Source organism: Semicossyphus pulcher, unplaced genomic scaffold (assembly GCF_022749685.1).
Source record: "Semicossyphus pulcher isolate SPU_LCO1_2020_fin unplaced genomic scaffold, fSemPul1.0.p SCAF_19, whole genome shotgun sequence".
Lineage (NCBI taxonomy): Eukaryota > Metazoa > Chordata > Actinopteri > Labriformes > Labridae > Semicossyphus > Semicossyphus pulcher.
Window position 1 is genome coordinate 773,665 of NW_027211692.1, and position 27,847 is coordinate 801,511.

Here is a 27,847-nt window from a genome sequence, read left to right on the forward strand (position 1 = left end):
ACAAAAAATTACTTAATTGTTTATGTTGTAATAAACAGAAACTATAGGTCATAAGATGATCAAAGTAGTTCTTTAAGTTCTAACACGAATTCTCCCTCGTAATCGTTTAACCGTCGTAAAACGACCATTTGTGTTTTTTGCATATTTAAATATGTGTTTGATGAATTAATTGTTTCATGACAGAATTAATTATAATCACTACATCACAAGGCTAAAGATCGATGCAGATCGTTGGAATGACCTTTTCCAGATTCAGCTGAAATTGAGACATTTTAAAGTCTGGAATAATAAATACCTCCCTCTTTGAGAAACATAAAACATTTATTAAGAAACATAAAACTACAGTTTATGTACAAACAGCGGCGGTGATTTCAAACTGCCATAAAAACAAACGTAAGGTGCAAAAGTGTAATACTGATGTTTATAAAACCGTCTGAATAAAACCCGCCGAGTCACTCAGACACTGGAGAGAATTTTGTCTTCTTTCAGCCTCTGTACAACCCACAGCAGAGGGCCTGGGCCTGGTTCAGGTTCAGATTCGGTTCAGTTTGTTCTGGGTCATCTGAACCAGCAGCTCAGAATATTTCTCCAGCAGAGACGTCATCCCGTCACTCTGCAGCGGACCAGAGGGGGCGCTGCTACCCCGAAAGTCTCCACCCCGCAGAACCGCCTGCAGCTCAGACTGAACAACATCAAACGCCTCCCGCAGGATGGACGACATCTGAAGATGCTGCTCCGACCCGCCGAGCTGCACGAGGAGGGAAGCAAAAAGTTTGTAAGAAGGCTGGGGAAAAAAAAATGTAATTTATATATACAGTATATATTCATTTTTAAAGTCTTAAAACACGTTAGTCAGTCTTTACGTTGGTTTATTTCATACCTTTAATGTAAAGGTTTTCAGGCTCTACTATCTATTACTGTTCTGCTGTGACACTGAATGCCCTGTGCAGAATTAATAAAGTTTATTCAATCAGTGCCTCTCAAAATATGACATATAATAATAATAATAATAATAAAATGAACTTCCTGGTTTCTACACATTTAAATCTTTCTCTGAAATTTGAAAACATTTTTCAACATTTTCGAAAGACATGAAACTAAACTTTAAAACGCACAAACTGTTAAATCTTAACATCTAAATTATTAAAATTAATGTCTCAGTTTGGACTGAGGAGTCGTCTGTCGCCTGGCAGAAACGGAGTCATGTGACCGCACCTGACAGGAAGCTCACCTGTTGGTAGAAGTGAACGGCTCGTCTAGCCGTCTGTCTCAGCTCGTTGGCGACGTGCTGACACTGCTGCAGACTGACCGACTCATCATCATCACATGAACCTGCAACAACAAACGTCCCGATGATTTCATCCCATCAAAGTCTGAACACATGCAGGGTTTGTCCTGAGGGGGGCGCTACTTCATTACAATGTACTAGTGCTGTTAAAATTGGCCAATAATGACATTCTAATCTATTTTAGCGCAATATGTCCACAAGAGGGCACAGCAATACAAAGAGAGATAAAGTTACTTGAAAAGAAACATTTATTTAAACATGAACATGCCTTTTAAAAGATCAGCAGGGGCTTCCTGCACATCGCACAATAAACAAAGAAATGATTCGGTTACGGTCGCAGCGCTCCGAGCGAGCTGAACTGTGACAGATATATTTATGTAAACATAAACGTCTTTATGCTGCGGGTGAGAGTCTCTCTCTCTTGGGCCGGGCCACCATTTAAATTCTCTGCCATCATTACCGCACGCCACACGGCTGTTGTATTATTAACGTGTCATAGTTTAAAGTGACGCGTGCATTCACAGATGCTCCGTAACCAGGAGAGGGCGCACGCGGACAACGAGAACACGCAAGTACAAACGAGAGTTTGCAAGACAGCCGTGGTAGTGCAGATTTTTTTCACTTCAAATATTAATTACAGACAGCCATATAATGTACAGGGTTCATCCTCCGAGGAGCCAGACATGACGATCAGGAGCTGTCAGGATGATGCCATGTTGAGATATCTGAGTGAAGGGGCAGGGTTACCTGTTTGAGGGGGCGGAGTTACCTGTCTGAGGGGGGCGGAGTGTTTCTGACAGAGGAGAGGAGGAAGAGACGGGCGGGTCGGCTCCTGAAGTCGAGTCTAACGCTGGGAACAAGAAGGAGATTGTTCAGACGCTCACAAGTTGTTGAAATCTTTCATCTTTTGGGTCGAAGTCACACAAACTACTTTAAAGAACAAGCCTGTGAACAGCTCATGGTAATTCTAAGCTTACGTTAAAGAACATTTGTAATATTTAGTCTAAAGTGATGATCTCACATGAACAGGTTTGAAGAAACTGAAGAAGGTTTATATAAAGTTAAAATATTACAGTAAAAACTTTGAGTCAGATTCATATTCAAAACAGAAAAAAAAGAGTCGACTATGATACGAATATAAACACACATAAATGTCATGATGAGGGTTAACACCATGAGTTGTCTGTCTGTATAATCCGTCTCTATATTACCTGTGTTTCCTGGATCAGTCTGGATTCTGGTCTCGGATCCCTCTGGACCCTCTTCCTGCCTGGAGGCGGAGCAGGTGATGAGGTCACATGCTGTGGGCGTGGCCGTGGGGGTGATGGAGGGGCTGATTATGAGGCTTTGGTTTATATTCGTCAGAGTCTCATCGACGCTGCTGACGCTCCACCTCCCGGCTCCGCCCTGTGACATCGCGTCAGTGGGCGTGGTTAACTCCTGCAGGTTCACTGCAGGTATGTGATCCTGAGACTTCTGGGACGACGGAGTGACACTGCTGAGCGAAAAAGACGAGAGACCGCATGTGTCAAACCGTCCTCAAAGAGTTTTCCTGTAAATATTGTAACTTTAACTCGTTTTAAATCGCAGCAGCTTCTTCCTTCAACGTTTGGCCTCGTCAGGCTCCTGCGTGTCTGTAAAGGTGGGTCAATAAAAAGCAATGCTTAAAGGGGGCTTACCTGCTGGTCTGCTCCTGATGTAGGTCAGGTTTGACGCTGAGGTCCAGACCAGCAGACAGCTGGGGGGGAGGACGCTGGAGGTCTGAGGAAGAGGACAGGTTCTCCTCCTCCTCCTCTTGGTTAGAGGTGGAGGAGGTGTTGGAGATGGTGGGGGGGTCCAGGCTCAGTTTGGCCCGGGAGCTGGCTGTGGTTCCCAGGTATCCAAGGCGAGGCGCCCCCTGCTGGACTGAAGACACCAAGCTGCTGTTTGGGGCCACCGTAGTCCTGGAGGGGACGTCTGATTGGTTGAAGAAGCAGAGGGTCAGAAACTACAACCTACTAGACTCGCAGGTGAAGCTGGACAGGTGAGTGATCTTAAAACAGACTCCGTGATTAAAGGAGGTCAAAGTTCATCTGAGCTCTGTTTAGATGGGATTATCTGTTTATATTTAGGCAGACGACCTGCATCATCCAGGTGTCTTTTTCAGACTGATAGGAAGAAGAACAGGTGATCACCTGTTGCTCTTTGTTCGGATCGTCAGCTGCGTTCACAAGCAGCAGAAAGAACGAGACTTTGAGTCAGCTGTCTGACTGAAAAGTGCCATTAAAGTCAAAGCATTTCATTTTGAATCTTTCATTAACATTTATTTTGTAGGTCATCTTTGATGAAGACTCATGATGAACTTTAACCCCCCATGTGGACATTTTGACCTTCAACCTTGTGAGTTTTACAAAAGAAAAGCCCCAAAATGACCCAAAACACCCATATGTGTACACACACACACACACACACACACACACACACACACACACACACACACACACACACACACACACACACACACACACACACACACACACACACACACACACACACACACACACACACACACACACACACACACACCTCCCAGCTTATCTCTGCATTGGACGACCACAACAGTGTGTCGTCGGCGTATTTGGCGACGAAGAGGCTGATGGGAAATCATGCAGGAAGCTCGATGAAGAACTGACTGGTTGCATTTTGCTGTGAGCGCACACACACACACGCACACACACGCACACACACGCACACACACACATACACACACAGAGAAGACACACTCCTGTCTTTATTTACAGGTGGAGTCCCTCAGGGAAGCCTCCTGGAGCTTCTTACATTTCTATCAAACCTTAAAGATTTGGAACACGAACATCTCTGTAAATCATTCTTTGCTGCTCTTTGGCCAGTGGGCTCAGAGCTGCGACGTGTGCAAAGATAGTTCTGTTTACGTTTGTTGTTGTTGTTTGCTTTGACTTGTAAACAGAGGGATCCTATGAGATAACAGCGATGCATGCAAAGCTACGAGACATGATCAGGGAAACTCAGACCCTGTATTACCCTGAGTTCCTCAACTGCACAACAAAAGATGAAAGTAATGCATGGTGAAAGAACAGCAGTCAGACTAAACTGACATATGAACCGTTACTATAGCCTACAACCACGGAGGACTGCTTCCCTGCACTCTGTGTTTGTAGAAGGAGGGGGAAAGTCCTGGAGATGTTCACAGCTCCTGAAGCTGACACAGTTTCCACAATATGTCTGAAGCTGTGTAAGTCTTTTAAAAAAATGTCAAAGATGTGAGACCAGAGTTTACGCTAGACCTCTTTTTTTGGACGGCCAATTTGTCCGGTAATATTCCTCAATTCCAGCCATATAGAAAGATGGACATATGCTTTAACTAGCTGTATTTATTCAACACGAATTCATTCATTAGACATCATCCTAAATGTGTGACTTAACACTGAATAAAATAACTTTACAATAAGCTACAAGAAGAAGCCAATCCAGGTTTAAAAGAAGGGGACAAAGGGTTGAAACCTCAGCGGGCTGGGAGGCTTGTTCTCAGCAGGGCGGCTTCAGGGCTGTTTATGGAGCGAGAGTCCACGCTCTGCAGCCACACTCGACACGGGAACTGTGCTGACAGTCTTTGGCAGCTTTGCCCGGTCGCAGTAGATTACCTGAAACCCTTGATGACAGTTTCACAGGCCGCATGGAATTTCAACCCGCCACAGCCACACAGCGCTGTCATCATCGGCGCCGCATCTGGCCGAGGAGCGAGATGCAAATGACGTTAATCTCCGCCTGTCCAACTCTCTGTGTTTTAACAGTGGAGTCAAAGGCTGTGCACGTTTATATTTAAGTGTATTAACACAATAGCCGATTTAATACGCCGTTACTCATTTTTTCAAGTTTATTTGGCAGATTTTCCCACCGGACATTTTGGCCGTCGAACTCCACGTGATACCGACTAAGGCCAACCCTGATTGAGACACAGACTGTGATTCTCAGGAGAGACCTGCTACTTCATGTCCTTAAAGAAAAGTGAATTTCAGTTTGATTGATCAGTGTTGCTTCCTTCTAATTCAAAGTCAAACAGTGACCACAGAGGTGGTTACTGACACGGAGAACAAGACTAAACCTGGAGCTGATTCAGTCACTTTAGAGATGAGAGGAGAAGAAAACATCCTCATTGAAAGCATGAAACAAATAAAACTGATGTTAATCGAACTGTATACAGTTTGTATAAAAGTGAAGCGTGATTCTGTGACGGTTTGTGCTCAGCTGACGCCTGCAGACGTGCAGGTTTAAAACACCAGCAGTGAAACAGATCGGATCTAAACTTCTGTTCAGTGTTTCCTGCTGAGTCACGACAGAAGTCAGACCAGTCGAGCTCCTCCGACAGGTTTCACACTCAAACCTCCTCTGAAGCAGAACCGGAGCTTTGTGACCCTGAAGGTTTTTATTGTTACTGATCAATAAAAGGCAACAAACTGTTCAGCTCTAACTAGAAGCAGAATGGCAGACTTGGAGGAGCAGAGTGGAGGATTCAGTGGCATCCAGCTCCATCTCTACCTTCCATGTGTGCAGGCTGATGAACTCTCAAATACACAGAAAGTCCTCGAATAGAATTAGGTTTAGTTTTCCATTCTGGGCTCCTGCAGACACACATGGATACAAAGAGCTCATTCTAAAGTAACATACATATATATAATAAACTGGGCCTTTAACTTGCAATAACAGTAAAGGGAAAATATCATTGTTGAGTTGTTGGAATGAGAGTTATATTGTACGACTAAAATGAGCCCAAGTTCTATTCCAACCGTTGACCTTTGCACTTCCTGTCTGTCTACAGCTTACCCATCCAACCAGAGCCTCAGTGGCTCAGAAAATAATCTTAAAAAAAGACAGCCACACAGCCGCCATAATTCTTGACCACAAAGAAGAAGGTCACACAGGACGAATACTTACACATGACCTCTGTGTTTTGGGAAATGTGCATGAGAACTTTCAAATGAAGGACACTGCAGATGTGAATGAGCCTCAGTCTGAGCCCCACAAGCACGGCAGTTAACTAGAAGAGGTCGTCTGCATAGAGACGGGATGTAATTGAGGTCGTTATTGTGAAGTGCTCATGAGGCCTGCAGCTCCTTTTCTCTTTGAGGTGGTTTTAATTTGAACATGTGAGCTCCCTGCACACAGAGATGAAGCTTCAAAGTCGCTTTCTCAATGTCGTGCGGGATGGGGGGGGGGGGGGGGGGGGGGGGGGGGGCTGAGTTTTACAGGAAGACACAGAACGTGAAAGCAGCTCTACTGAAACAGGTGTGTTGTTACCTCCTCCAACATACTGAGTTCCTGTTTACACGTTCAAATTATTTCTTCAGGTCAGAAAAACACACATTAAAACAAACGAATGACTCACCACCAGTCGAATCACCTGAGGTGACCTCGCTGACCTCACAGCTCACCTGAAAACAAACAGGAAGTGAAACCTTATTCAGAAACACCCGACGTGTTAGTCCACAAAACTCAAAGGTGGATGTCAGACACGTTCAGGATTACTGGTCATGTCATGTGACAGCTGTGTTTCGAGTTGCTCAGGTGTGTTTATTGTTGCTCAGGTGTGTTTCAGGTGTGTTTAGTGTTGCTCTGGTGTGTTTAGTGTTGCTCAGTTGTGTTTCAGGTGTGTTCCGGATTGCTCAGGTGTGTTTAGTGTTGCTCAGTTGTGTTTCAGGTGTGTTCCGGATTGCTCAGGTGTGTTTAGTGTTGCTCAGGTGTGTTTCAGGTGTGTTCCCAGTTGCTCAGGTGTGTTCATCGTTGCTCAGGTGTGTTTAGTGTTGCTCAGGTGTGTTTAAGGTTTGTTTCAAGTTGCTCAGGTGTGTTTAGTGTTGCTCAGGTGTGTTTCAGGTGTGTTCCCGGTTGCTCAGGTGTGTTCATCGTTGCTCAGGTGTGTTTAGTGTTGCTCAGGTGTGTTTAAGGTGTGTTTCAAGTTGCTCAGGTGTGTTTAGTGTTGCTCAGTTGTGTTTCAGGTGTGTTCCCGGTTGCTCAGGTGTGTTCATCGTTGCTCAGGTGTGTTTAGTGTTGCTCAGGTGTGTTTAAGGTTTGTTTCGAGTTGCTCAGGTGTGTTTATTGTTGCTCAGGTGTGTTTAGGGTGTGTTTCAAGTTGCTCTGGTGTGTTCAGTGTTGCTCAGTTGTGTTTCAGGTGTGTTCCGGGTTGCTCAGGTGTGTTTAGTGTTGCTCAGGTGTGTTTAAGATCTGTTTCAAGTTCCTCAGGTGTGTTTAGTGTTGCTCTGGTGGGTTTAAGGTGTGTTTCAAGTTGCTCAGGTGTGTTTAGTGTTGCTCAGGTGTGTTTCAGGTGTGTTCCCGGTTGCTCAGGTGTGTTCATCGTTGCTCAGGTGTGTTTAGTGTTGCTCAGGTGTGTTTAAGGTTTGTTTCAAGTTGCTCAGGTGTGTTTAGTGTTGCTCAGGTGTGTTTCAGGTGTGTTCCCGGTTGCTCAGGTGTGTTCATCATTGCTCAGTAGTGTTTCAAGTTGCTCAGGTGTGTTTAGTGTTGCTCAGTTGTGTTTCAGGTGTGTTCCCAGTTGCTCAGGTGTGTTCATCGTTGCTCAGGTGTGTTTAGTGTTGCTCAGGTGTGTTTAAGGTGTGTTTCAAGTTGCTCAGGTGTGTTTAGTGTTGCTCAGTTGTGTTTCAGGTGTGTTCCCGGTTGCTCAGGTGTGTTCATCGTTGCTCAGGTGTGTTTAGTGTTGCTCAGGTGTGTTTAAGGTTTGTTTCGAGTTGCTCAGGTGTGTTTATTGTTGCTCAGGTGTGTTTAGGGTGTGTTTCAAGTTGCTCTGGTGTGTTTATTGTTGCTCAGGTGTGTTTAAGGTGTGTTTCAAGTTGCTCTGGTGTGTTTAGTGTTGCTCAGGTGTGTTTAAGGTGTGTTTCAAGTTGCTCAGGTGTGTTTAGTGTTGCTCAGTTGTGTTTCAGGTGTGTTCCCGGTTGCTCAGGTGTGTTCATCGTTGCTCAGGTGTGTTTAGTGTTGCTCAGGTGTGTTTAAGGTTTGTTTCAAGTTACTCAGGTGTGTTTAGTGTTGCTCAGGTTTGTTTCAGGTGTGTTTAGTGTTGCTCAGTTGTGTTTCAGGTGTGTTCCCGGTTGCTCAGGTGTGTTCATCGTTGCTCAGGTGTGTTTAGTGTTGCTCAGGTGTGTCTCAGGTGTGTTCACGTGTGCTCACTGTTGCTCAGGTGTGTTTCAGGTGTGTTTTTACCGATGTGTTACTGACGTTGCTTTCCTCTGAGATCCTGCTCGGGATGGAGACAGGAGGCGGAGCTTGGCTCGGCCACGCCCTAAACAGCAGGAACATACTGTTATCACCTTGACCACCAGTTAAACAGAAAGCTCATCGCCTCCTGCTGGCCTGAGGGTCCCTGAGGATTGTGGGTAAACAGACCTGATCCTGTCCTGGAAGCGGGACAGGAAGCGGGTGGAGATGCTGAGTCGAGGGTTCAGGAAGTGTTTTTCCTCTGAAGGCTGCAGAGTCCTCAGGTCTGTGTCGAACTTCTCTGAAAGGTCAAAGGTCAAAAGCACCTCAGCGTCCAGGAGAACAGACAGCAGCGTGAACATCACAGAGTTACCATGATGAAGAGTGTGTGGTACCGTCGTGCAGACTGGAGGCCAGAGTGTCAAAGTGGTTCTTCAGGGAGCTTCTGTCCTCGTCGTCCTCCAGGAGCAGACTGCCCACAGAGCTGCCCTGACTCAGAGAGTCTGTGTCTGCAGAGAGTCAGAGGTCAGCTTCATCACAACCTTACACACACCATCACAGTACATGTACAGCTCTATACGGCTCTCTGACCTGCGTCCTGCTGCTGCTCCAGGCTTCCTGCTGAGCCTTCAGAGCAGGCCGAGTCCGGACTCAGCTGAGTGCTCCACATGGGCTCCGTCCCCTGACCTTTGACCTCCAGCTGGGTCAGAGACCGCCGAGGGTCCGTCATGCCTTCAACATCGAAGTCCCTGAAAGCGCACAGACACAGGGATCAGCAGAACCAAAACACGAGTCCACACACACAGAAATGTACAGGTGTGTTTATTCGTCGAGGTGAATCTGCTCTGCACACGAGGCTCACCTGTCAGTGGTCGTGTTGTTGGTGTTTGGGTAGAGGATGTAGCTGCTCCTGTCCTCACCTGGATTCTGCAGCCCCTGAACATCACATCGCCCGTAGAGCTGCAACGATTAATCAATAAATGGAAAATGAATCCTCAAATATTGTGATAATCAATGAATCGTTTCTGAGATGTTTACAGAAATAATGTCAAACATTTATTTGGCATAAACGAGTCTTTTGGCTTCCAGCTGTGGGTTTAACAAAAGACACATCTGAGGACTTTAACAACTTTCTGACATTTAATAAATGATTAAAGATTCAACGATTAACCCTGAACATGATTGAATAATGGTCCTAATGGTCCTAATGGTCCTAATGGTCCGAGCTGACGAGGCACAGAGATCAGCATGATGAGAGGAACAGGACTAACTTCATCATAAGCTTTGACAGATGAAGGTTCTGTGATTAACTGATCAGTACTCAGTTAAATGAGTTGTTTTATTTCAGCATTTAACACAATAAACTGACACACAAAGAACACATGGAAAAAGGAACAAAATGAGGTGATTATTTATTATAATATATGATTTGATCATTTAAGACAGCAGAGGGTTTATCTGTTAAGCTTCAGAGAACAGTCTGTGAGCGTGTGCTTCAGATGTTTTTGGGGAGCTTAATTAAAGTTGGTCTAAATGCTGAATAAAGTAGCGTCAGGTTATGATCAGTGCGTCTCCACTGCTCTTCAGGGGATGCTGGTGAGGGGGCGATTTGCTCACGTTCGCCGTCTCTTTCATGTTCTTCAGTTTCTCTTTTTCCCTCTTTTACAGAAACCATACACTCTGTCACCATCAGCTGGAACCCTGCTCTCCTCACTCGCCCACCGCTGCTCCACCTCTCTCTCTCTGAAAATCTGCTTTTAGATCGGTTTATTTAATGCAGACATTAAGATAATATTTTAACACCTGATTATGAAAAAAAGTATCCAAGCATGGATTCCATGGCAGCCCTAACTCCAGGCAGTGAGCTCACCTCCTTCTCCTCCTCTCTATCCTCCTCCTCTTCCTCCTCTTCGTCTCCGAGCAGACTCTCCAGACTCTGGGGGTGGAAGTCCTCCTCCTCCTCCTCCTCCTCCTCCTCCTCCTCCTCCTCCCCTTCCTCCTCCTGACTCTTGGTGGGGCTTGGGGAGAAGGTGGAGCAGATGACCAGAGGGTTCAGCTGTTTAGTCCACCGACTCCGTACCTGACGCGGCTCAGCATCTGATTGGACGGCAGAGGAGGCTCTGTCCTGCCCCTGCTGAACACAAAGACCACAGACTGTGAAAAATACGGATGACATGACAGCTCCCTCAAAGTGAGTCCAAACCCTCTCTGTCGCCCCCTGCTGCCTGGCTGCAGTATAGCTCATAAAGCCCGCCTCCTCCATGTTAACAGATGGGACATGAGTCAGACTATAAAATCAAAATACACGTCAAATACATTTTTCTCAAACATGGTTTCTGTCATTATAGTGTCATTGAGTATTTTTCTGAGACACACATGCACGCTCACACACACACACACAGACACACACACACACACACACACACACACACACACACACACACACACACACACACACACACACACACACACACACAGTACTGACCAGTTTCCTGAACCACATGGGCAGTTTTCCGTTGGTCTGAAGCAGCTGAGCATCTGAAACACAAAACAACACAAACTCTCATCACATGCAGAGGAACACTAAAGATCTGCTGTCGCAGGGAGCTCATAGTGACTTATTGATCCGTCTTTATAGAAACAACAGCAGGAGGTCTGTGTGGTGTGAATGGCTGCCTGTGGAGGGGAAACAGAAGGCCCCAGAGTGGGTCAGCGTGAATCATCTCATGTTTGTTGGATGATGTCTGCTCTCCAGGCGTAGTATTCAGCTCTTTTAAAATACTATGTAAAGTCCCGCATCAAAACTGTTACTTCAGTAAAAGCACACCCACAAAGCCGTTTCCCCAAGTGAAAGTTGACCTGGTACGTGTGAAAGTTGACCTGGTACGTGTGAAATTTGACCTGGTACGTGTGAAAGTTGACCTGGTACGTGTGAAAGTTGACCTGGTACGTGTGAAAGTTGACCTGTTTAGATAGATCTGACCCCAATGATTGATGTAACCCCACACCCGTCCGCCTCCTCACCCTGAGTAGAGTCCGGTCTGGCCGGAGTACCAGAGTCAGCCTCTTCCTCCCCCTCCTCTTCCTCCAGCTGAGGCAGCTGGGAGGAGGGCACAGTGATGAAGGTCTCCCTCCTGAAACAACAGGTGGAACACATCTCAGCTGAATCCTGAGCCCCCTAAACATCCTGACCCCTCCAAACATCCTGACCCTCTCCTAACATCTTGACCCCTCCAAACATCCTGAGCCCCCTAAACATCCTGACCCCTCCAAACATCCTGACCCTCTCCTAACATCCTGACCCCTCCAAACATCCTGAGCCCCCTAAACATCCTGACCCCTCCAAACATCCTGATCCCTCCAAACATCCTGACCCTTCAAAACATCCTGACCCCTCCTAACATCCTGACCCCTCAAAACATCCTGACCCATCCAAACATCCTGACCCTCTCCTAACATCCTGACCCCTTCAAAACATCCTGACTCATCCAAACATCCTGACCCCTCCAAACATCCTGACCCCTCCAAACATCCTGACCCTTCAAAACATCCTGACCCCTCCAAACATCCTGACCCTCTCCTAACATCCTGACCCCTCAAAACATCCTGACCCATCCAAACATCCTGACCCTCTCCTAACATCCTGACCCTCTCCTAACATCCTGACCCCTTCAAAACATCCTGACCCCTCCAAACATCCTGACCCTCTCCTAACATCCTGACCCCTCAAAACATCCTGACCCATCCAAACATCCTGACCCTCTCCTAACATCCTGACCCTCTCCTAACATCCTGACCCATCCAAACATCCTGACCCTCTCCTAACATCCTGACCCCTTCAAAACATCCTGACCCATCCAAACATCCTGACCCCTCCAAACATCCTGACCCTCTCCTAACATCCGTGCCCCTCAAAACATCCTGACCCCTCCAAACATCCCGACCCTCTCCTAACATCCTGACCCCTCAAAACATCCTGACCCTAACCTAACATCCTGACCCTCCTAACATCCTGACCCCTCCTAACATCCTGACCCTCTCCAAACATCCTGACCCCTCAAAACATCCTGACCCATCCAAACACCCTGACCCCTCAAAACATCCTGACCCATCCAAACATCCTGACCCCTCAAAACACCCTGACCCCTCAAAACATCCTGACCCATCCAAACATCCTGACCCCTCCAAACATCCTGACCCCTCCAAACATCCTGACCCCTCCAAACATCCTGACCCTCTCCTAACATCCTGACCCCTCAAAACATCCTGACCCCTCCAAACATCCTGACCCTCCAAACATCCTGACCCTCTCCTAACATCCTGACCCCTCCAAACATCCTGACCCTCCTAACATCCTGACCCCTCAAAACATCCTGACCCTCTCCTAACACCCTGACCCCTCCAAACATCCTGACCCCTCCAAACATCCTGACCCCTCCAAACATCCTGACCCTCTCCTAACACCCTGACCCCTCCAAACATCCTGACCCTCTCCTAACATCCTGACCCCTCAAAACATCCTGACCCTCTCCAAACATCCTGACCCCTCCTAACATCCTGACCCTCTCCTAACATCCTGACCCCTCCAAACATCCTGACCCCTCCAAACATCCTGACCCTCTCCTAACACCCTGACCCCTCCAAACACCCTGACCCTCTCCTAACATCCTGACCCCTCAAAACATCCTGACCCTCTCCAAACATCCTGACCCCTCCTAACATCCTGACCCTCTCCTAACACCCTGACCCCTCCAAACATCCTGACCCCTCCAAACACCCTGACCCCTCCAAACATCCTGACCCTCTCCAAACATCCTGACCCTCCAAACATCCTGACCCTCTCCTAACATCCTGACCCCTCCAAACATCCTGACCCTCCTAACATCCTGACCCCTCCAAACATCCTGACCCTCTCCTAACACCCTGACCCCTCCAAACATCCTGACCCCTCCAAACATCCTGACCCCTCCAAACATCCTGACCCCTCCAAACATCCTGACCCTCTCCTAACACCCTGACCCCTCCAAACATCCTGACCCTCTCCTAACATCCTGACCCCTCAAAACATCCTGACCCTCTCCAAACATCCTGACCCCTCCTAACATCCTGACCCTCTAATATCCTGACCCCTCCAAACATCCTCACTCACCTGATGTTTTGCTGTTTGATGCTGCAGGTTTCTGGTGCGGTGGTCAGTTTGAAGCCCCGCCTTTTCCTCATGGTGCTGGTCATCTGAGAGTCCAACCTCCACACAAACACACAACTACACACACAATCATCAAATCTTTGAAGACATTTATTTCACAAATGGAAAAACCTGTTCACCCCCTTCCTTAAAAGTACTATGTGAAGAGTATTAATGGCAGTATTAATGTGTGATGTCACTAATGGCCTCTAACAGCTGGACGTTTTTTTAGGGAAAAACAAAGTATGAAAACACAGCAGCCTTTCCTTTCTTCATCTCTCCTACAGCGCTAACAGTGTTTAGCACTAGCTAACATCCACAAAGGACCGGCACCGACCGCGACTCAGAATCCAACATGAAGCAGAAAAAGTTTGAGCTTACAGTCTGATCAAACAGAAATGTGACCGACATCAGGGGGAAACCAGGGTCAACATGAGCAGATCATGATTCAAGCAGGGCCTTTGTTTTGGTTTTCTTAGCCTACATTAGCTTGCATGCTAATACTAGCTTTCAGCAAAAAACTGTCTTGAGTGAACAACTTCAGCTAATTCATCATCGTCTTGAAAAAGCAGTGTGGTTTTTAGCAGACAATAAAAAAAAGCTAATGCTACAAACACCCAGGATGCTCACTCTGGCTTACAGGAAGACTGCAGTTCAGTTAGCGGCCACTGGGGTCATTAATAATGAAAAGTCTGTAGCATATTTACGTCAGGAACACAGGGGGGCCCAGAGATCAAACAGACACCTAAGGTGAGTTTACCTGTCTCCTGACACAGTGATGAGGTGTCTGCAGTCCTGACTGAACCTCATGCAGGTGATGATCTCTGAGGAAACAAACACAGTGGGTGAGTCATCAGTTTTTACCTGACCAACATGGATCCCTCAGTTTGTACCAACGAATCAAACAAAACACTTTGGGCCGGTTTCACAGACAAGGCTTTGATGAAGCCAGGAGCAGGCTGGACGTGAAGTTTAGCTTAGTTAGTCGGTGACTATGGAGTCCTGGAGTCAGGTAAGTAAGCCTAAAGGAGAACAGCAGGCTTAAGCCTCCTTAGGTGAAGTATGAGCACATGCGGTTGGTCTAATGGTGCTCATAGAAACCTGGAAAGAAATCTAAAAACAGCGTGACAGGTGTGAACCTGGAGATGAAACAACGGCAGAAGCAAAGAGAACTTGTTCAACATACTTCAGTGAGTCTGAAAAAACTAAAACACAACTGTGTCAAACCATCCAGTAAGTGGAAGCAAAAGCCAGACAAGAGAGACTTAATACTGGTGAATCGTTCAGCACACGATGACCGTTCGGACAGCTCTGCTCAGACCTGAGCACCACAGATAAATATATCAAAGGAAGTTAATTGTTTACTGTTTACTGAACATATTCCACTGGAACTATTCCACCACAAACTACATCTTCAGACGGCCTTCATTTCCTCACTTGTTTCATTTTGCTGCACACTATCACATTTAAAAAGTAAACTGACCCAGAATGAAGACGCTCCATATTTAAATCTCTTCTGGTTGTGCTTTAGTGTAAAAGCATCTCTGTATGTAAGTCCTTGTTGGTCACTACGGCCTCAGCCATGGGCACACCTGCTTGATCCTGAGCTTCCATTGGAGGATCGGGAGTGCAGCTTCAGGTAGCTGTGCAGCACTGCGATCACACTTCTCCACAAGTACTCGTCTGTCTGGCCTCTGAGGTGCATGTCTGTCTTCATTTAGATATTCAGAAGAGTCCATGCTTCTTCACAGACAGGCCTAAGCAGAAGTTAAACCTGCCTCTTAGAAGGATTCATTTACGCTTCAGTTTAGTCCGAGAGTAGCTCTAACTTTTCCTCTTGCCATCAGCTTAGTTTAATCCAGAACAGGCTGAGTCTATGACTACTTTAAGCTTTAAGTTAAGACAGCTCAAACATGCATTTTAGTCTGGGACTAGGCCTAAGCCTCCTCCGTGAAACTGGCCCCTAAAGCCTCTGTGATGGTTTAAGAAGAAGCACTCACAGTTCACACAGCGCTCACTTCAAACTACACAGCCCACTCATTCTTCCTCTCACCAGAGTGTCCGAACAGCGTGGCCACACACTCTCCAGACTCGTAGTCAAAGATGGAGATGTTTTTGTCGGAGCAGCTGGTGGCGAAGAACGAACCCGACGGATCCATCTCAACCTGCAGACACAAAATATCAGCCAATCACAGCACAGAGTCAGTACCTGTCACGCTGCTGTCAACATGTAGAGACACAGCGTTACAGCTGCAGCTGTAACAGAAAGCGACCGATCCAGTGAACATGAAAGAACAGTTTATAGAAAGATGCATGATTTCATTACTTGCATCATTATTGTGTCATGCAGAAACCGTTGAGTACTTCAGATACTAACTAAGATTTCTTTTCCAACTGATAGCCTACCCTCGGTAACAGATTGTTAACCAACAACATTAACTTTGCACCTTCTAAAGCACTGAATAACAGCCGTTTGCTTTCTGTGAGAAAGGATTCATTTTACACGCACGATAGAAGCATAAACAGAAAGTACACAACGATTCACACACCGGCTGTAAGCTGCTTAGTGGCTGAGCAGGAAAAGAACCAGGGCGAGCATTTCTCAAACAACGACACGCCTGCTGGTCGGACACAGAGCCGGGCAGGAGTCCGATTCATGACTGCAAGTGACGCTGGCGAGCGAGCAAACATCACAGTCGGGCTGCACGATTACGACCAAAAAAGAGCGTCACAGTTATTTTGATCAATATTTTAAGATCACGATTATTGAGTAACTTTAGGAACATGTTTTTTTATTGTGCTTTCGCATTTCAACAAACACTTTCAGCTCATGTTGTGCTGCATTCAGGCTCAAATTCTGCATCAAACTCAGACTTAAAATCAGGTTCTTCACCTGAGTGTGGTGCATCATGGGTAATGTCAGTGTGTCTGTGGGAGCTGGGTGGATAGGGCGCCTCTGTGCAGCATCTCTGTTCTGGATGTCTGACGTGGCGCTGGAGGACGGGGAGCAGCTCGTTCCTCCTCTCGGCCTTCACACACTCATCATGCTGCACTTTGTAACTCTGTAGTCATGTTGCTTTGCGGCGCAGACGCAGGGGTCATGACCTCTCTGCTGGTTATTGTTTCTTCTTCACGTCACTTAAACCTGAAACACCTCCAAACGAGCGCTGACGAGCCGTTTCAGGGGACCAGCTCTTCGTCTTCTGTTCAGACGTTTGACTTTAGTTTCTCCGATCGTCGCTGTTGTTCACTCTTCCTCTCTAACCTGCTGCTGAGAGGTCGGCGCTCATCACATGACCTGCCAGCTCCCCCAAAAGTGAAGCCCAAAGCTCTCCATCGCCCCCTGGGGGAGGGGCTGTTAGTTTAGGGAGCGCTTGATTTGATAGTTTTCTACGGGCGGAGCGTTTTAAACGACAATATCACGTCAGTCGTGTTTATTTAATCGAGAGAAGACAAAATGGTGATCGTGATTATATTAGATTGATTGTGCAGCTCTACCTCATGGTTTACTTTCTCCTCAATGAGGACGAACCTGCTCCGGACACCTGGACAAGGATTTGCGTTACATCTGCGTTAGCTCCGTGTCCTCCATCATTGCGTGATGCTTGTGTATGTTTGCATCACAGCTGGTGATACTTCTGCTTTACTTCATACAGCATTGAAAAACCACTTACTAATAATGCTCCCACTCAGGACGTCTCTCTGCTTCGTATCCGTGAAACTATTCCCCACAACAGGCCCATGTGATCACGTGTGTCGTTTGGTGTAAATACTAAAAACAGCTGACATGTTAATATCTGAGCTGCTGTAAGCGTGACAGTGAACAGGGTGTGCTACGTCCTAACCTTCAGCAGAGCTCCTTCATCACTGGACGAACCTTTCAAACACTTCTTCAGCTTCCCCGTTTCCACGTTATACACCCTAAAAACACACACACACACACACACACACACACACACACACACACACGCACACACATCAGCACACGGTTCATCACTCCACAGCTGAGTGGATCTTTGTCGCGTGTCTGACCTGACGTTTCGGTCCTGACAGGCGATGGCGACGTGTGTCCTCGACGAGTCCAGGTCCATGTCGTACAGCGTCGTCTTCTCCACCACGTGGTGACTCCTGGAGAACGACAATCCCTGCGCCGCCTGGACCACAACACACACCAGCCGTCACACACATGAACTGTGATATTTGTGTGCGTGTGTGTGCGCGCATTCAGACCGACCTGTTCAGCTGTCTGGAAGTAGATGCTTTTGTCGGCTCCACAGCTCACCATTCGAACCTCTGGACTCTCACCTGGAACACAGGAGACACAGCGGACTGTGAGCGGGCCGCAGGGCCTGACGGATCCATGGAGGAAGAATATTTGAGCTTTCTGCGCCCTCTGTCACCAACACATGACGTGTTTATATATACAACAGTGCATTGTTATGCACAGCCTCAGATTCAGACTGAACTAACCAGGTTAGAACTCGTCTACCTGGAAGACCACATTACTGCCGATCACATCTAACAGAAATGTTTTCCCCCGACTGAGAACATTTGAGTGTGAAAGTGCTCTGCTGCAAACAACCCAAAGAGAGGTTCCTGCTCAGACGCCTCTGATGATGATGGAAGTGCGGGCAGCGTCACCACACCTGCAGGGTCTGAGGAAAATCTGCAAAGTTCAAAGCTTCTACAAGTGTGTGTATTTCACTTCCTGCTGTTCTGCACCGTTTACAGGCCGCCCGCGCTCGTCGCTCCTGAATATAAAAAACAGCAGAATTTCTGTTCTTCATTAAACATCCTGCTCTCTCTCCCTCGGCCTTTGGGCGAGCTAACCTCGCGGTCACCACCAAACTGACAACAACCAATCCGATGGACTGCTTCATCCGATTGTTCACACGTTCACATGCTGAGTGTGAATGCACTGTGCACAAATGTTTTCTAATCCTTCAGTGAGGAGGTGTTTATCCTGCAGGTTCTCCTTCAGGTCTGCAGCTACATTTAACATTACCATACAGGCAATAAATGATTACTCTGCTAGGCCGACACAGCTGTTTGTTCTGTCAGCTGATTGGCTGGCTGAGCCGACACTACAGAGCATTTAAACAGCAGCTATCGCTCAACGAGGGAGATTTAAATGATCATCAGAAGCACAAAAGGAACTCAGATCACACTGAGGACGAACAAGCTGAATGTAAATCCAACATGTACCAACAACTGCCAAAAAGCATGCAACCAAACTCAACTGTGTTCAGACATGAAAACGCAAAGAGTCGACCTTAACGCTCATCACTTTTCTATGACGCTGTATTTTGTATGCAGTGAAACAGATTTAACACGGGGTTCGAGGTGATGTGTATTACTCCTGTGAATCCTGTGAGTGGACCGTGAATCGGACTTTACCGGTGAACTTGACAGCAGTGATGGAGGCTGAGTGGTCGCTCAGAGTCTGTTCCAGACTGTAGTTCTTCTCCAGGTTGAAGACGTGGATTAGTCGATCCCTGCTGGCCGACGCCAACAGCTTCACACCTGAAACAACAACAACAACAACAACTTCACACCTGAAACAACAACAACAACAACAACAACAACAACAACAACAACAACTTCACAAATACACAATACCCCACAAATCAGCCTCAATAACTCCAACCAGATATCCAGCTTCTTAACGGACTAGTATACGTCTTTGTTAAAGAGGAAGGAAGACGTTACATCGCTCTCTGCAAACACACCAGACTCCATTGACAGTGATTTTACGTCACAGAACCCAGACGCTGCTGCTCTGCTGCTGCCTCAATCAGTTTCTCTGTGTTGTTGTGTGACTTTGGTGTTTAAAACGGTGCGTTCAGATCTAATACAGAAATTGCGCAACAATAGATAGCATAGACAAAGTACACAATAGAGGCAGCAGCTGAGCAGCAGCTCCTGTGTCCTGTGAGGTAAAATCAGTGTTTTTCTGAATGGAGTCTGGTGTGTGTGCAGAGAGCGATGTAACGTCTGTGTGTGGTTAAAACAATCATCTTCCTCTGTAACAAAAAGGTCTATCTCTGTAGGGATCCTTTCTGTCATGTTGTCACACACTTGGAATAATATGTAGAGAGTCATCTGAGCACATTTACAGACTATGATGACCTCTGACCTGAGGACTTACCTGTGGATGTGGGGGAAAACTCCAGACACAACACCTCCGAGTCATGAGCCTCAATCTTCACCAGCTGGTCGAGAAACTTCAGACCAAAGATACTGTGAACACACACACACGCACACGCACACGCACACACACACGCACACACACGCACACACACGCGCACACGCGCACACGCGCGCACACGCGCACGCACGCGCACGCACGCGCACGCACGCGCACGCACGCGCACACACGCGCACACACGCGCACACACACGCACACACACACACACACACGCGCACACACACGTCAGCATGCCTCTCTGCACATGTATTTGGTTCCGGCGTGTCTGTGCTGCCCTCTGCTGACCAACACTGGAAGCTAAAACACCACCACATGAAGGACAGACTCATTTTGACAGTCGCACAGAAAACATCACCTGACTTTACTAAATGTAACTTTCATGGTCGACCAGGTGTGTGTCCTTTGGGAGAAGTGCACCTGCTGCTATCTGAGGTACTTCAGGAAGTATTGTTGGAAGTATCAGGAGCCGTTTGGTCGTGTTTGAAGTATTTCTGATGGTGTAAGGCGTATCTTTATGATTCTGGCAGTATCGTTGTCGTCCTGGCAGGACTGGAAGTGTATCTGGCAGCACTTGATGCATGTCTCAAAGTAATTTTGGTGGAATTTAAGCATTTTGGTCATAGTGGATGTATGTCTGGCAGGACAGGAAGTATTCATGGAGTTAGTATCTGTAAGTATTTCTGACCTGACTGATGTATCTTGCTAGTCGGGATGGGTCATGAATGTTAAATATTCCAATAGTCATTAATTTATAGAAAAATCAATGTGACTATTATCTCATCTGAAAGATATGTTTCCATTGTTTTAAAGGCGCCTGGCTGTAATGTGGTACTGCAGCCAGACGGGGGCTGCAGCACGTCTGAAAGCTGTTTGCTAATCGCCATTGAATAACAAGGGAAGAAGAAAGCGTTAGTGCCCGGTGCCAGGTAAACAGGTGTGGTGCTGTGAGATGCAGAACCGGAGAACCAGTGGGGGGTGGGGTGTGGGGGGTGTGTGTGTGTGTGGGCGGGTGACCTTCTAGTACTAGTCAAATAGTTCCCAGTGGATATTGAAAAGTATTTTTGCTTGAAATGCCCGTCAGTATGTCTGGTGGTGTTCAGAGTATATGGCGTGGAAGTATTCATGGCAGCAGTGGATACTCTCTATTAATGAAGTACTTCTGGCATTACTGATGCAGTCTTGCTGGTAGTAAAAGTATGTCGTGTGTTTCTGGGTCTCTTACTGCAGGTTTCCACAGCGGTCTCCTGCTGCCAGGTGTTGTCCATCAGGACTGACACCCAGCACTCTGATCCCAGCCTTCCCATCAGCCCCTGCTGCCTCCCCCCTCTCCCCTTCCCCCTGCAGGTGCTGCGTGTTCTCCCCCACATACAGAATCCTCAGCAGGTCCTGAAAAACACACAGAACATCAATGAAAAGAAACGTACTGCAAGCTTTCTGTTTGTGTGCATGAGTACTGGTGTGTCCTTGTACTGGTGTGTTCTTGTACTGGTGTGTTCCTGTACTGGTGTGTTCCTGTACTGGTGTTCATGTACTGGTGTGTCCTTGTACTGGTGTGTTCTTGTACTGGTGTGTCCTTGTACTGGTGTGTTCTTGTACTGGTGTGTTCCTGTACTGGTGTTCATGTACTGGTGTGTCCTTGTACTGGTGTATTCTTGTACTGGTGTGTCCTTGTACTGGTGTGTCCTTGTACTGGTGTGTTCTTGTACTGGTGTGTCCTTGTACTGGTGTGTTCCTGTACTGGTGTGTTCCTGTACTGGTGTTCATGTACTGGTGTGTCCTTGTACTGGTGTATTCTTGTACTGGTGTGTCCTTGTACTGGTGTGTTCTTGTACTGGTGTGTCCTTGTACTGGTGTGTTCTTGTACTGGTGTGTTCCTTTACTCGCGTGTTCTTGTACTGGTGTGTTCTTGTACTCGTGTTCTTGTACTGGTGTGTCCTTGTACTCGTGTTCTTGTACTGGTGTGTTCTTGTACTCGTGTTCTTGTACTGGTGTGTTCTTGTACTCGTGTTCTTGTACTGGTGTGTCCTTGTACTCGTGTTCTTGTACTCGTGTGTTCTTGTCCCCATGTTCTTGTACTGGTGTGTTCTTGTCCTCATGTTCTTGTACTGGTGTGTTCTTGTACTCGTGTTCTTGTACTCGTGTGTTCTTGTCCTCATGTTCTTGTACTGGTGTGTTCTTGTCCTCATGTTCTTGTACTGGTGTGTTCTTGTACTCGTGTTCTTGTACTGGTGTGTTCTTGTCCCCATGTTCTTGTACTGGTGTGTCCTTGTACTCGTGTTCTTGTACTGGTGTGTTCTTGTACTCGTGTTCTTGTACTGGTGTGTTCTTGTACTCGTGTTCTTGTACTGGTGTGTCCTTGTACTCGTGTTCTTGTACTGGTGTGTCCTTGTGCTCGTGTTCTTGTACTGGTGTGTTCTTGTACTCGTGTTCTTGTATCGTGTGTTCTTGTCCTCATGTTCTTGTACTGGTGTGTTCTTGTACTCGTGTTCTTGTACTGGTGTGTTCTTGTCCCCATATTCTTGTACTGGTGTGTCCTTGTACTCGTGTTGTTGTACTGGTGTGTTCTTGTACTCGTGTTCTTGTACTGGTGTGTTCTTGTCCCCATGTTCTTGTACTGGTGTGTCCTTGTACTCGTGTTCTTGTACTGGTGTGTTCTTGTACTCGTGTTCTTGTATCGTGTGTTCTTGTCCTCATGTTCTTGTACTGGTGTGTTCTTGTACTCGTGTTCTTGTACTGGTGTGTTCTTGTACTCGTGTTCTTGTACTGGTGTGTTCTTGTACTCGTGTTCTTGTACTGGTGTGTTCTTGTCCCCATGTTCTTGTACTGGTGTCTGTTGGTCTTACGTTGCTGTAGAGGTTTCTGTGTCCTGTGGGGGCGTCGGTGTGCCACAGTCTGATGGTGTTGTCGGACGAACAGGTGAGAAAGGAGGACGGAGGCAGACAGGCCTGAGACACATCTGACAGCTCCGGATACACCTGCACATAGCACACACATACTGTACACACACTGCACACACACCTGTATACATTCAAATTAAGTTTGTGCTGCGTACTCACTTGGACGCTCCACACACAGCTGCTGTGGTACAGAGCAGAGTAGAGCTTCCCCGTGCTCCTCACGTCTGTAACGTCCCACACATACACACTGTGGTCGTTGTACACACAGGTCAGGTGTCTGGCAGCAGGGTCAAAGGTCACAGCTAACGTATCAGGGTACTGAGCACCTGGACTGGCAGGTGAACGGCTGCTGTGGGAACAGATAAACAGTCAGTAATCAGAGTATCACCAGGTGTGTTTGCAGTATGTCAGCAGTATTTGTACCCGTGCTCCACGCTCCGGATGAGGTCCACTCCCAGTCTGTGCGGCCGCTGCAGAGTGGTGATGTACTGCAGGTTGGAGGGACTGAACACTCGGATGACCCCGTCAGCACAACCACAGAAGAGAAAGTCCTCACTGACCGCCAGACAGCTCGCCGAGGACGTCTGCCAAACACAACAGGATCAGTACATCAGTTATTGGTGTGTTATCGTCCTGTACAGGTGCGTTACTTCTTGTACAGGTGTATTTTGAGGTGTATTTCTTCCTGTGCAGGTGTATTTTGAGGTGTATTCTTCCTGTGCAGATGTATTTTGAGGTGTATTTTCTTCCTGTACAGGTGTACATCTTCTTCTACAGGTGTATTTTGAGGTGTATTCTCTTCTTGTACAGATGTATTTTGAGGTGTATTCTTCTTGTACAGGTGTATTTTGAGTTTTATTCTTCTCGTACAGGTGTATTTTGAGGTGTATTTCTTCCTGTGCAGGTGTATTTTGAGGTGTATTTCTTCCTGTGCAGGTGTATTCTTCCTGTGCAGGTGTATTTTGAGGTGTATTTCTTCCTGTGCAGGTGTATTTTGAGGTGTATTTCTTCTCGTACAGGTGTATTTTGAGGTGTATTCTTCTCGTACAGGTGTATTTTGAGGTGTATTTCTTCTCGTACAGGTGTATTTTGAGGTGTATTTCTTCCTGTGCAGGTGTATTTTGAGGTGTATTTCTTCCTGTGCAGGTGTATTCTTCCTGTGCAGGTGTATTTTGAGGTGTATTTCTTCCTGTGCAGGTGTATTCTTCCTGTGCAGGTGTATTTTGAGGTGTATTTCTTCCTGTGCAGGTGTATTCTTCCTGTGCAGGTGTATTTTACTGTGTAAAGATGTATTTTATGTCGTACCTTCAGGTTGACCCAGGCCTCCAGCTGTCGGCTGCTGTTGAACAGACACAGCAGGCCGGAGCTGGTGATGCTGTAGGTGCTGGACGCCATGAGGCCCCGCCCACACGCTACCCCGCTGAACACACTGTTCTTATGGTCACCTAGCAACCCTGACCGACCAATCAGAGGCACCGTGCTGTTCACCTGAATACAGGGAGATCAAGGAAATGGTGTTAGGTTAGATTGGCTGGGCAGACTTTAAAGTAGTGAGCTCTGAGCTGTGATTGGCTGAGTGGAGGTCGGAACTGTACCCGTTTTTCTTTGGAGGCGTCCAGGTACCAGAACTTGACGTGTCTGTTTCCTGCGGTAACGAAGTAGCTGTTGTCCTGAGAGAAAGAGACGGCGAACACTCTGCTGGACACTTTGTTGGAGGCGATGATGGAACCTTTCTGCTCGAAGACACAAAAACAGGAAGGAGAGAAAATCCTTTCGATAAGAACTGCCCTGTTTCTCTATGAACACTGAGTGTGTGTTACTGTGTGTGCTCACCCTCCAGTCCCACACGCTAACAGTCATGTCGTGTTGGTATCCCACAGAGACGATGTAGCGGCTGTTGGTGGAGAACGCCACGCAGGAAACTCCGTATTTATGAGACTGAACCTCGGCCGCCTGACCTCCACCCACTTCCCACACGCGCACGCAGGGCATGTGACCGCTCTGAAACACACACACACACACGGATGTACACAAGTTTTCCTCACCCCCCCTAGTGTCCTCAGGTGTGACACCCTCAGCTCTTACCTCACCAGTGACCAGGTGTTTTCCATCATGGGAGAAGGCCAGAGCAGTGAAGGGCTTCCTGAAGCACAAACACACAGCACAGTGAACACAGAAACAGAACCAGTCGGTCTGTCCCAGTATCACCAGTATACCAGAACACTGGTCTCACTGGGAAGGAGAGGTTACTGGTTCATGTTTAAACAGGTACATAAAGTTAAATATATTATAATGTTAGATTCTGTTGTGTTAACAAAATGACCAAGAGTTAAAAAAGGGAACGCGCTCTGCTCTGACAGACGCTCCACTCTGTACCATCACTGGACAACCACCGTTCAACAGTCTCCTGTCCAGAGGATCAGTTTAACCGAGCTTTAAACCGGCGCCCCGTCAGTTATTCTTTTAATATCTGATCAATTACTTAAGCTCTCTTAGATGACATGTTCAGAATTTGGATCAGAATATAAGAAACATCATCACTGGGATGTCCTTGTATCAGGTGAAGGTGAACGGACAGATGTACCTGCATGTGTTGATGATGTGACTCTGTTTGTTCTTCTTCGGGTGAAGCAGCACAATAACACACCTGAAACACAAACACAGTCAGGTTCAGCAGCTTTGCATCTTCACGTTTGTAATGAGACCGATACAGAAAAGCATGTTGGGAAAATATCAGATATCATTGTCGAAGTGTCTCCCAACAGGGACGGATGTTTTCTCATCACTTTCTTCTTCTGTGGTTTAAAGACAAACTTTGATTTGGCCGCTGCAGACGCTGCAGCGCCTCTAATCACCGAACTATCACTCTCCTTTTGGGCGTCATCGCCCTTTTATACAGGTGAGTCATTGTGGGGGCGGAGCTTACCCTGCAGGATAGGCGATGAGACCAGAGTTGGGGTCAGAGGTCAAACCACTGCTGCTGGCCGTGCTAATACCCAAAACTTTCTCCAGACTCACCTGAAACACAGAAACACCAAACTGTATCAAAAATCCCGTCTGCCTTACTCAGCAGAATCATTCTAACGTTCAGCTGGTTTACACCGAAATCACCTGAGAGGACGGATCCAGATGAAAGCCGAATCATTTATAAACCCTTTTATCACTTTGATGGATTGATAAATATTTTAGGGTTTGTGATTGAAAATTATAAAAGAGCATTTGACTACATGTTAACAGTTGTCTGGTGTCTTCTGTTAGATGCTCTTTGGTTCTTTATTACCTGTACTGTTTCATGTGTTTTGACAATTTGAGCGGTGTTTTATGAACCAGAGCTGCTGTAAAAATAAAGTTTATTAATGTTATTATTATTACAACAGCATTGTGTTCTTGTTTACAAGGAAGACCATGTACAAAATACAACAGGTATCTAGTCCAACACCTGACCAGCTCAATCTGAAGTTTTGTGTAGTTTTATGTATTACTTTAATAATACTTTAATTATCAGTACGTGTAATAATAATTTTCTGGCCATATTTATATTTGTATTCATGTTGATATTTTTATAATACATAATCATGTGCAATACTTCTACTGCCTATTTATTAGCATCACGTGCAGTACCAGGAGCAATATAATCTTTTCTTAATCATTCATAATCAGATGCACTACAGTTTTTACTACATAATAACTGTCAATACTCCTGACAATTTCACTGCCAGCATTACTTCCTGCCTACTTCTGTAAATTACTATTGTAATATAGTTTCCTTATCAGGCCATTTCTTTTGCATGAACCCATACACTTTATATTTTCACTGATATTTAAGTCGTTTTTTGTATTCCTCTACTTTGTACTGTATTTTTGGAGCTATCTGGCACTATCCTTCGGGATTAAGAAAGTCTTATCTTAATGTGTGTTTACGTCTGCTGCTCTGGCCTTTTATTGTGAAAAACGGCCCATGTCTAAGATGTATTATTCATCGAAATATTATTAGTTAGTGTCATAATGTTATTATCATTATGGACTTTGGTGTTCAGCAGTTAACCCTGAAGTCACAGAAAGAGTCGGGTCGCAGATTTCAGTGTGACACCGGCGGTGGCCTGCTGCTTTGTTTTCTAAACATTAGCTTGTTGCTCTAAAAGTTAGCAGGGCGACTATGACGTCGCAGTGATTAATTTTTCGTTTATATAATGTGACTAATAATGATTTTAGTACAATCTGTATATTTCCCTGTGATGGCAGCTCGGTCAGAGTTTGTCCTTAAACTTGTTGAAACTTGTAGCTGTTCAGTAACACTCCCTGAAACAGGAGCCCAGCTAACGGGACTGTGATGCTAACTGTTAGCCGTGTTAGCATCAGGATCGGACAGTACCCTGCTGCTGGAGGTCTTCTTGTGCTGGCTCTGTCGGCTCTTCCTCCCCGCTGGTTGTCTCCTCTTCGCGGTGCTGACGGAGCCGCAGTCCGCTCCCTCTGCCATGATCACCGATATAGACCTACACAGCAGCAAACCGAGCCGTGACACCCGAGATAAGAAGCGTCTATACGAATAAGAAAGTGCCTGTGTGAGTGATGCGAGGAGCGGCTCAGTTTATCTAAACTCTCCGCTGATGATAATGATAGAGGACTAGCTTAGCTTAATGCTAACTGTGGCCGAAGAAAACTTTTCTCTGCGGCGGGACTCCGGTTCAAACAGAGCTCCGCCCACTTCTTCTTCTTCGTTTATGCCCAAAGGGGCACTAGCGCCACTGCTGGACTGGAGGGTGGAGCAGTTTATTGGGAAAAATAAGTTAAATTCCCTCTATTATTCATGTCACTCCAAAGTTTAAGGTCTAAAGTAGTTAATTTGCTGATGACATACTTTGATGTGGGTTTTGCTCGCAGTATGCACCATTCGAGGGTTCTGGCAGTTTTCCAGGGCAGGTGTGCTGTGGAGAGACCCCGGATGAAGACCAGGCATTGCTCCAGCTTTTTGAAGGCACGTGAGCTGAAGGTGGAGCTTGTGTCAGAGATCATTCTTGACTGCCTTTTCCTCCACAAAGTCTGCGTCAGGAACC

General features: G+C 46.6%; 1 protein-coding gene across 1 annotated transcript; it reads right to left on the minus strand.

Moving 5' to 3' along the window:
* Positions 1-52: 52 nt before the first annotated feature.
* Positions 53-27,449, minus strand: wdr62 (WD repeat domain 62). Its single transcript, XM_069668436.1, has 33 exons — positions 27,166-27,449; positions 25,720-25,811; positions 25,378-25,440; positions 24,879-24,936; positions 24,627-24,794; positions 24,389-24,526; positions 24,099-24,281; positions 23,217-23,377; positions 22,953-23,142; positions 22,740-22,871; positions 21,119-21,282; positions 19,837-19,928; positions 19,086-19,211; positions 17,923-17,993; positions 17,721-17,842; positions 17,534-17,609; positions 15,742-15,853; positions 14,449-14,512; positions 13,653-13,766; positions 11,528-11,637; positions 10,989-11,041; positions 10,374-10,637; positions 9,366-9,463; positions 9,095-9,252; positions 8,899-9,012; positions 8,693-8,804; positions 8,510-8,588; positions 6,690-6,735; positions 2,968-3,244; positions 2,500-2,786; positions 2,058-2,138; positions 1,232-1,332; positions 53-748 (listed from the first exon to the last, which is right to left on the minus strand). The coding sequence occupies exons 1-33, from the start codon at positions 27,268-27,270 to the stop codon at positions 533-535; spliced, it is 4,227 nt and encodes a 1,408-aa protein (XP_069524537.1). The 5' UTR covers positions 27,271-27,449; the 3' UTR covers positions 53-532.
* Between the last annotated feature and the right edge of the window lie 398 nt (positions 27,450-27,847).

Excerpts from the sequence above, each read along its gene's own strand:
- wdr62 (XM_069668436.1), bottom strand. The coding sequence starts at position 27,270 with ATGGCAGAGGGAGCGGACTGCGGCTCCGTCAGCACCGCGAAGAGGAGA. Across the intron at positions 24,282-24,388 it reads ACGCCTCCAAAGAAAAACGG|GTGAACAGCACGGTGCCTCT; the intron begins GTACAGTTCCGA and ends CCCTGTATTCAG. Across the intron at positions 10,638-10,988 it reads CCATGTGGTTCAGGAAACTG|CAGGGGCAGGACAGAGCCTC; the intron begins GTCAGTACTGTG and ends CTTTGTGTTCAG.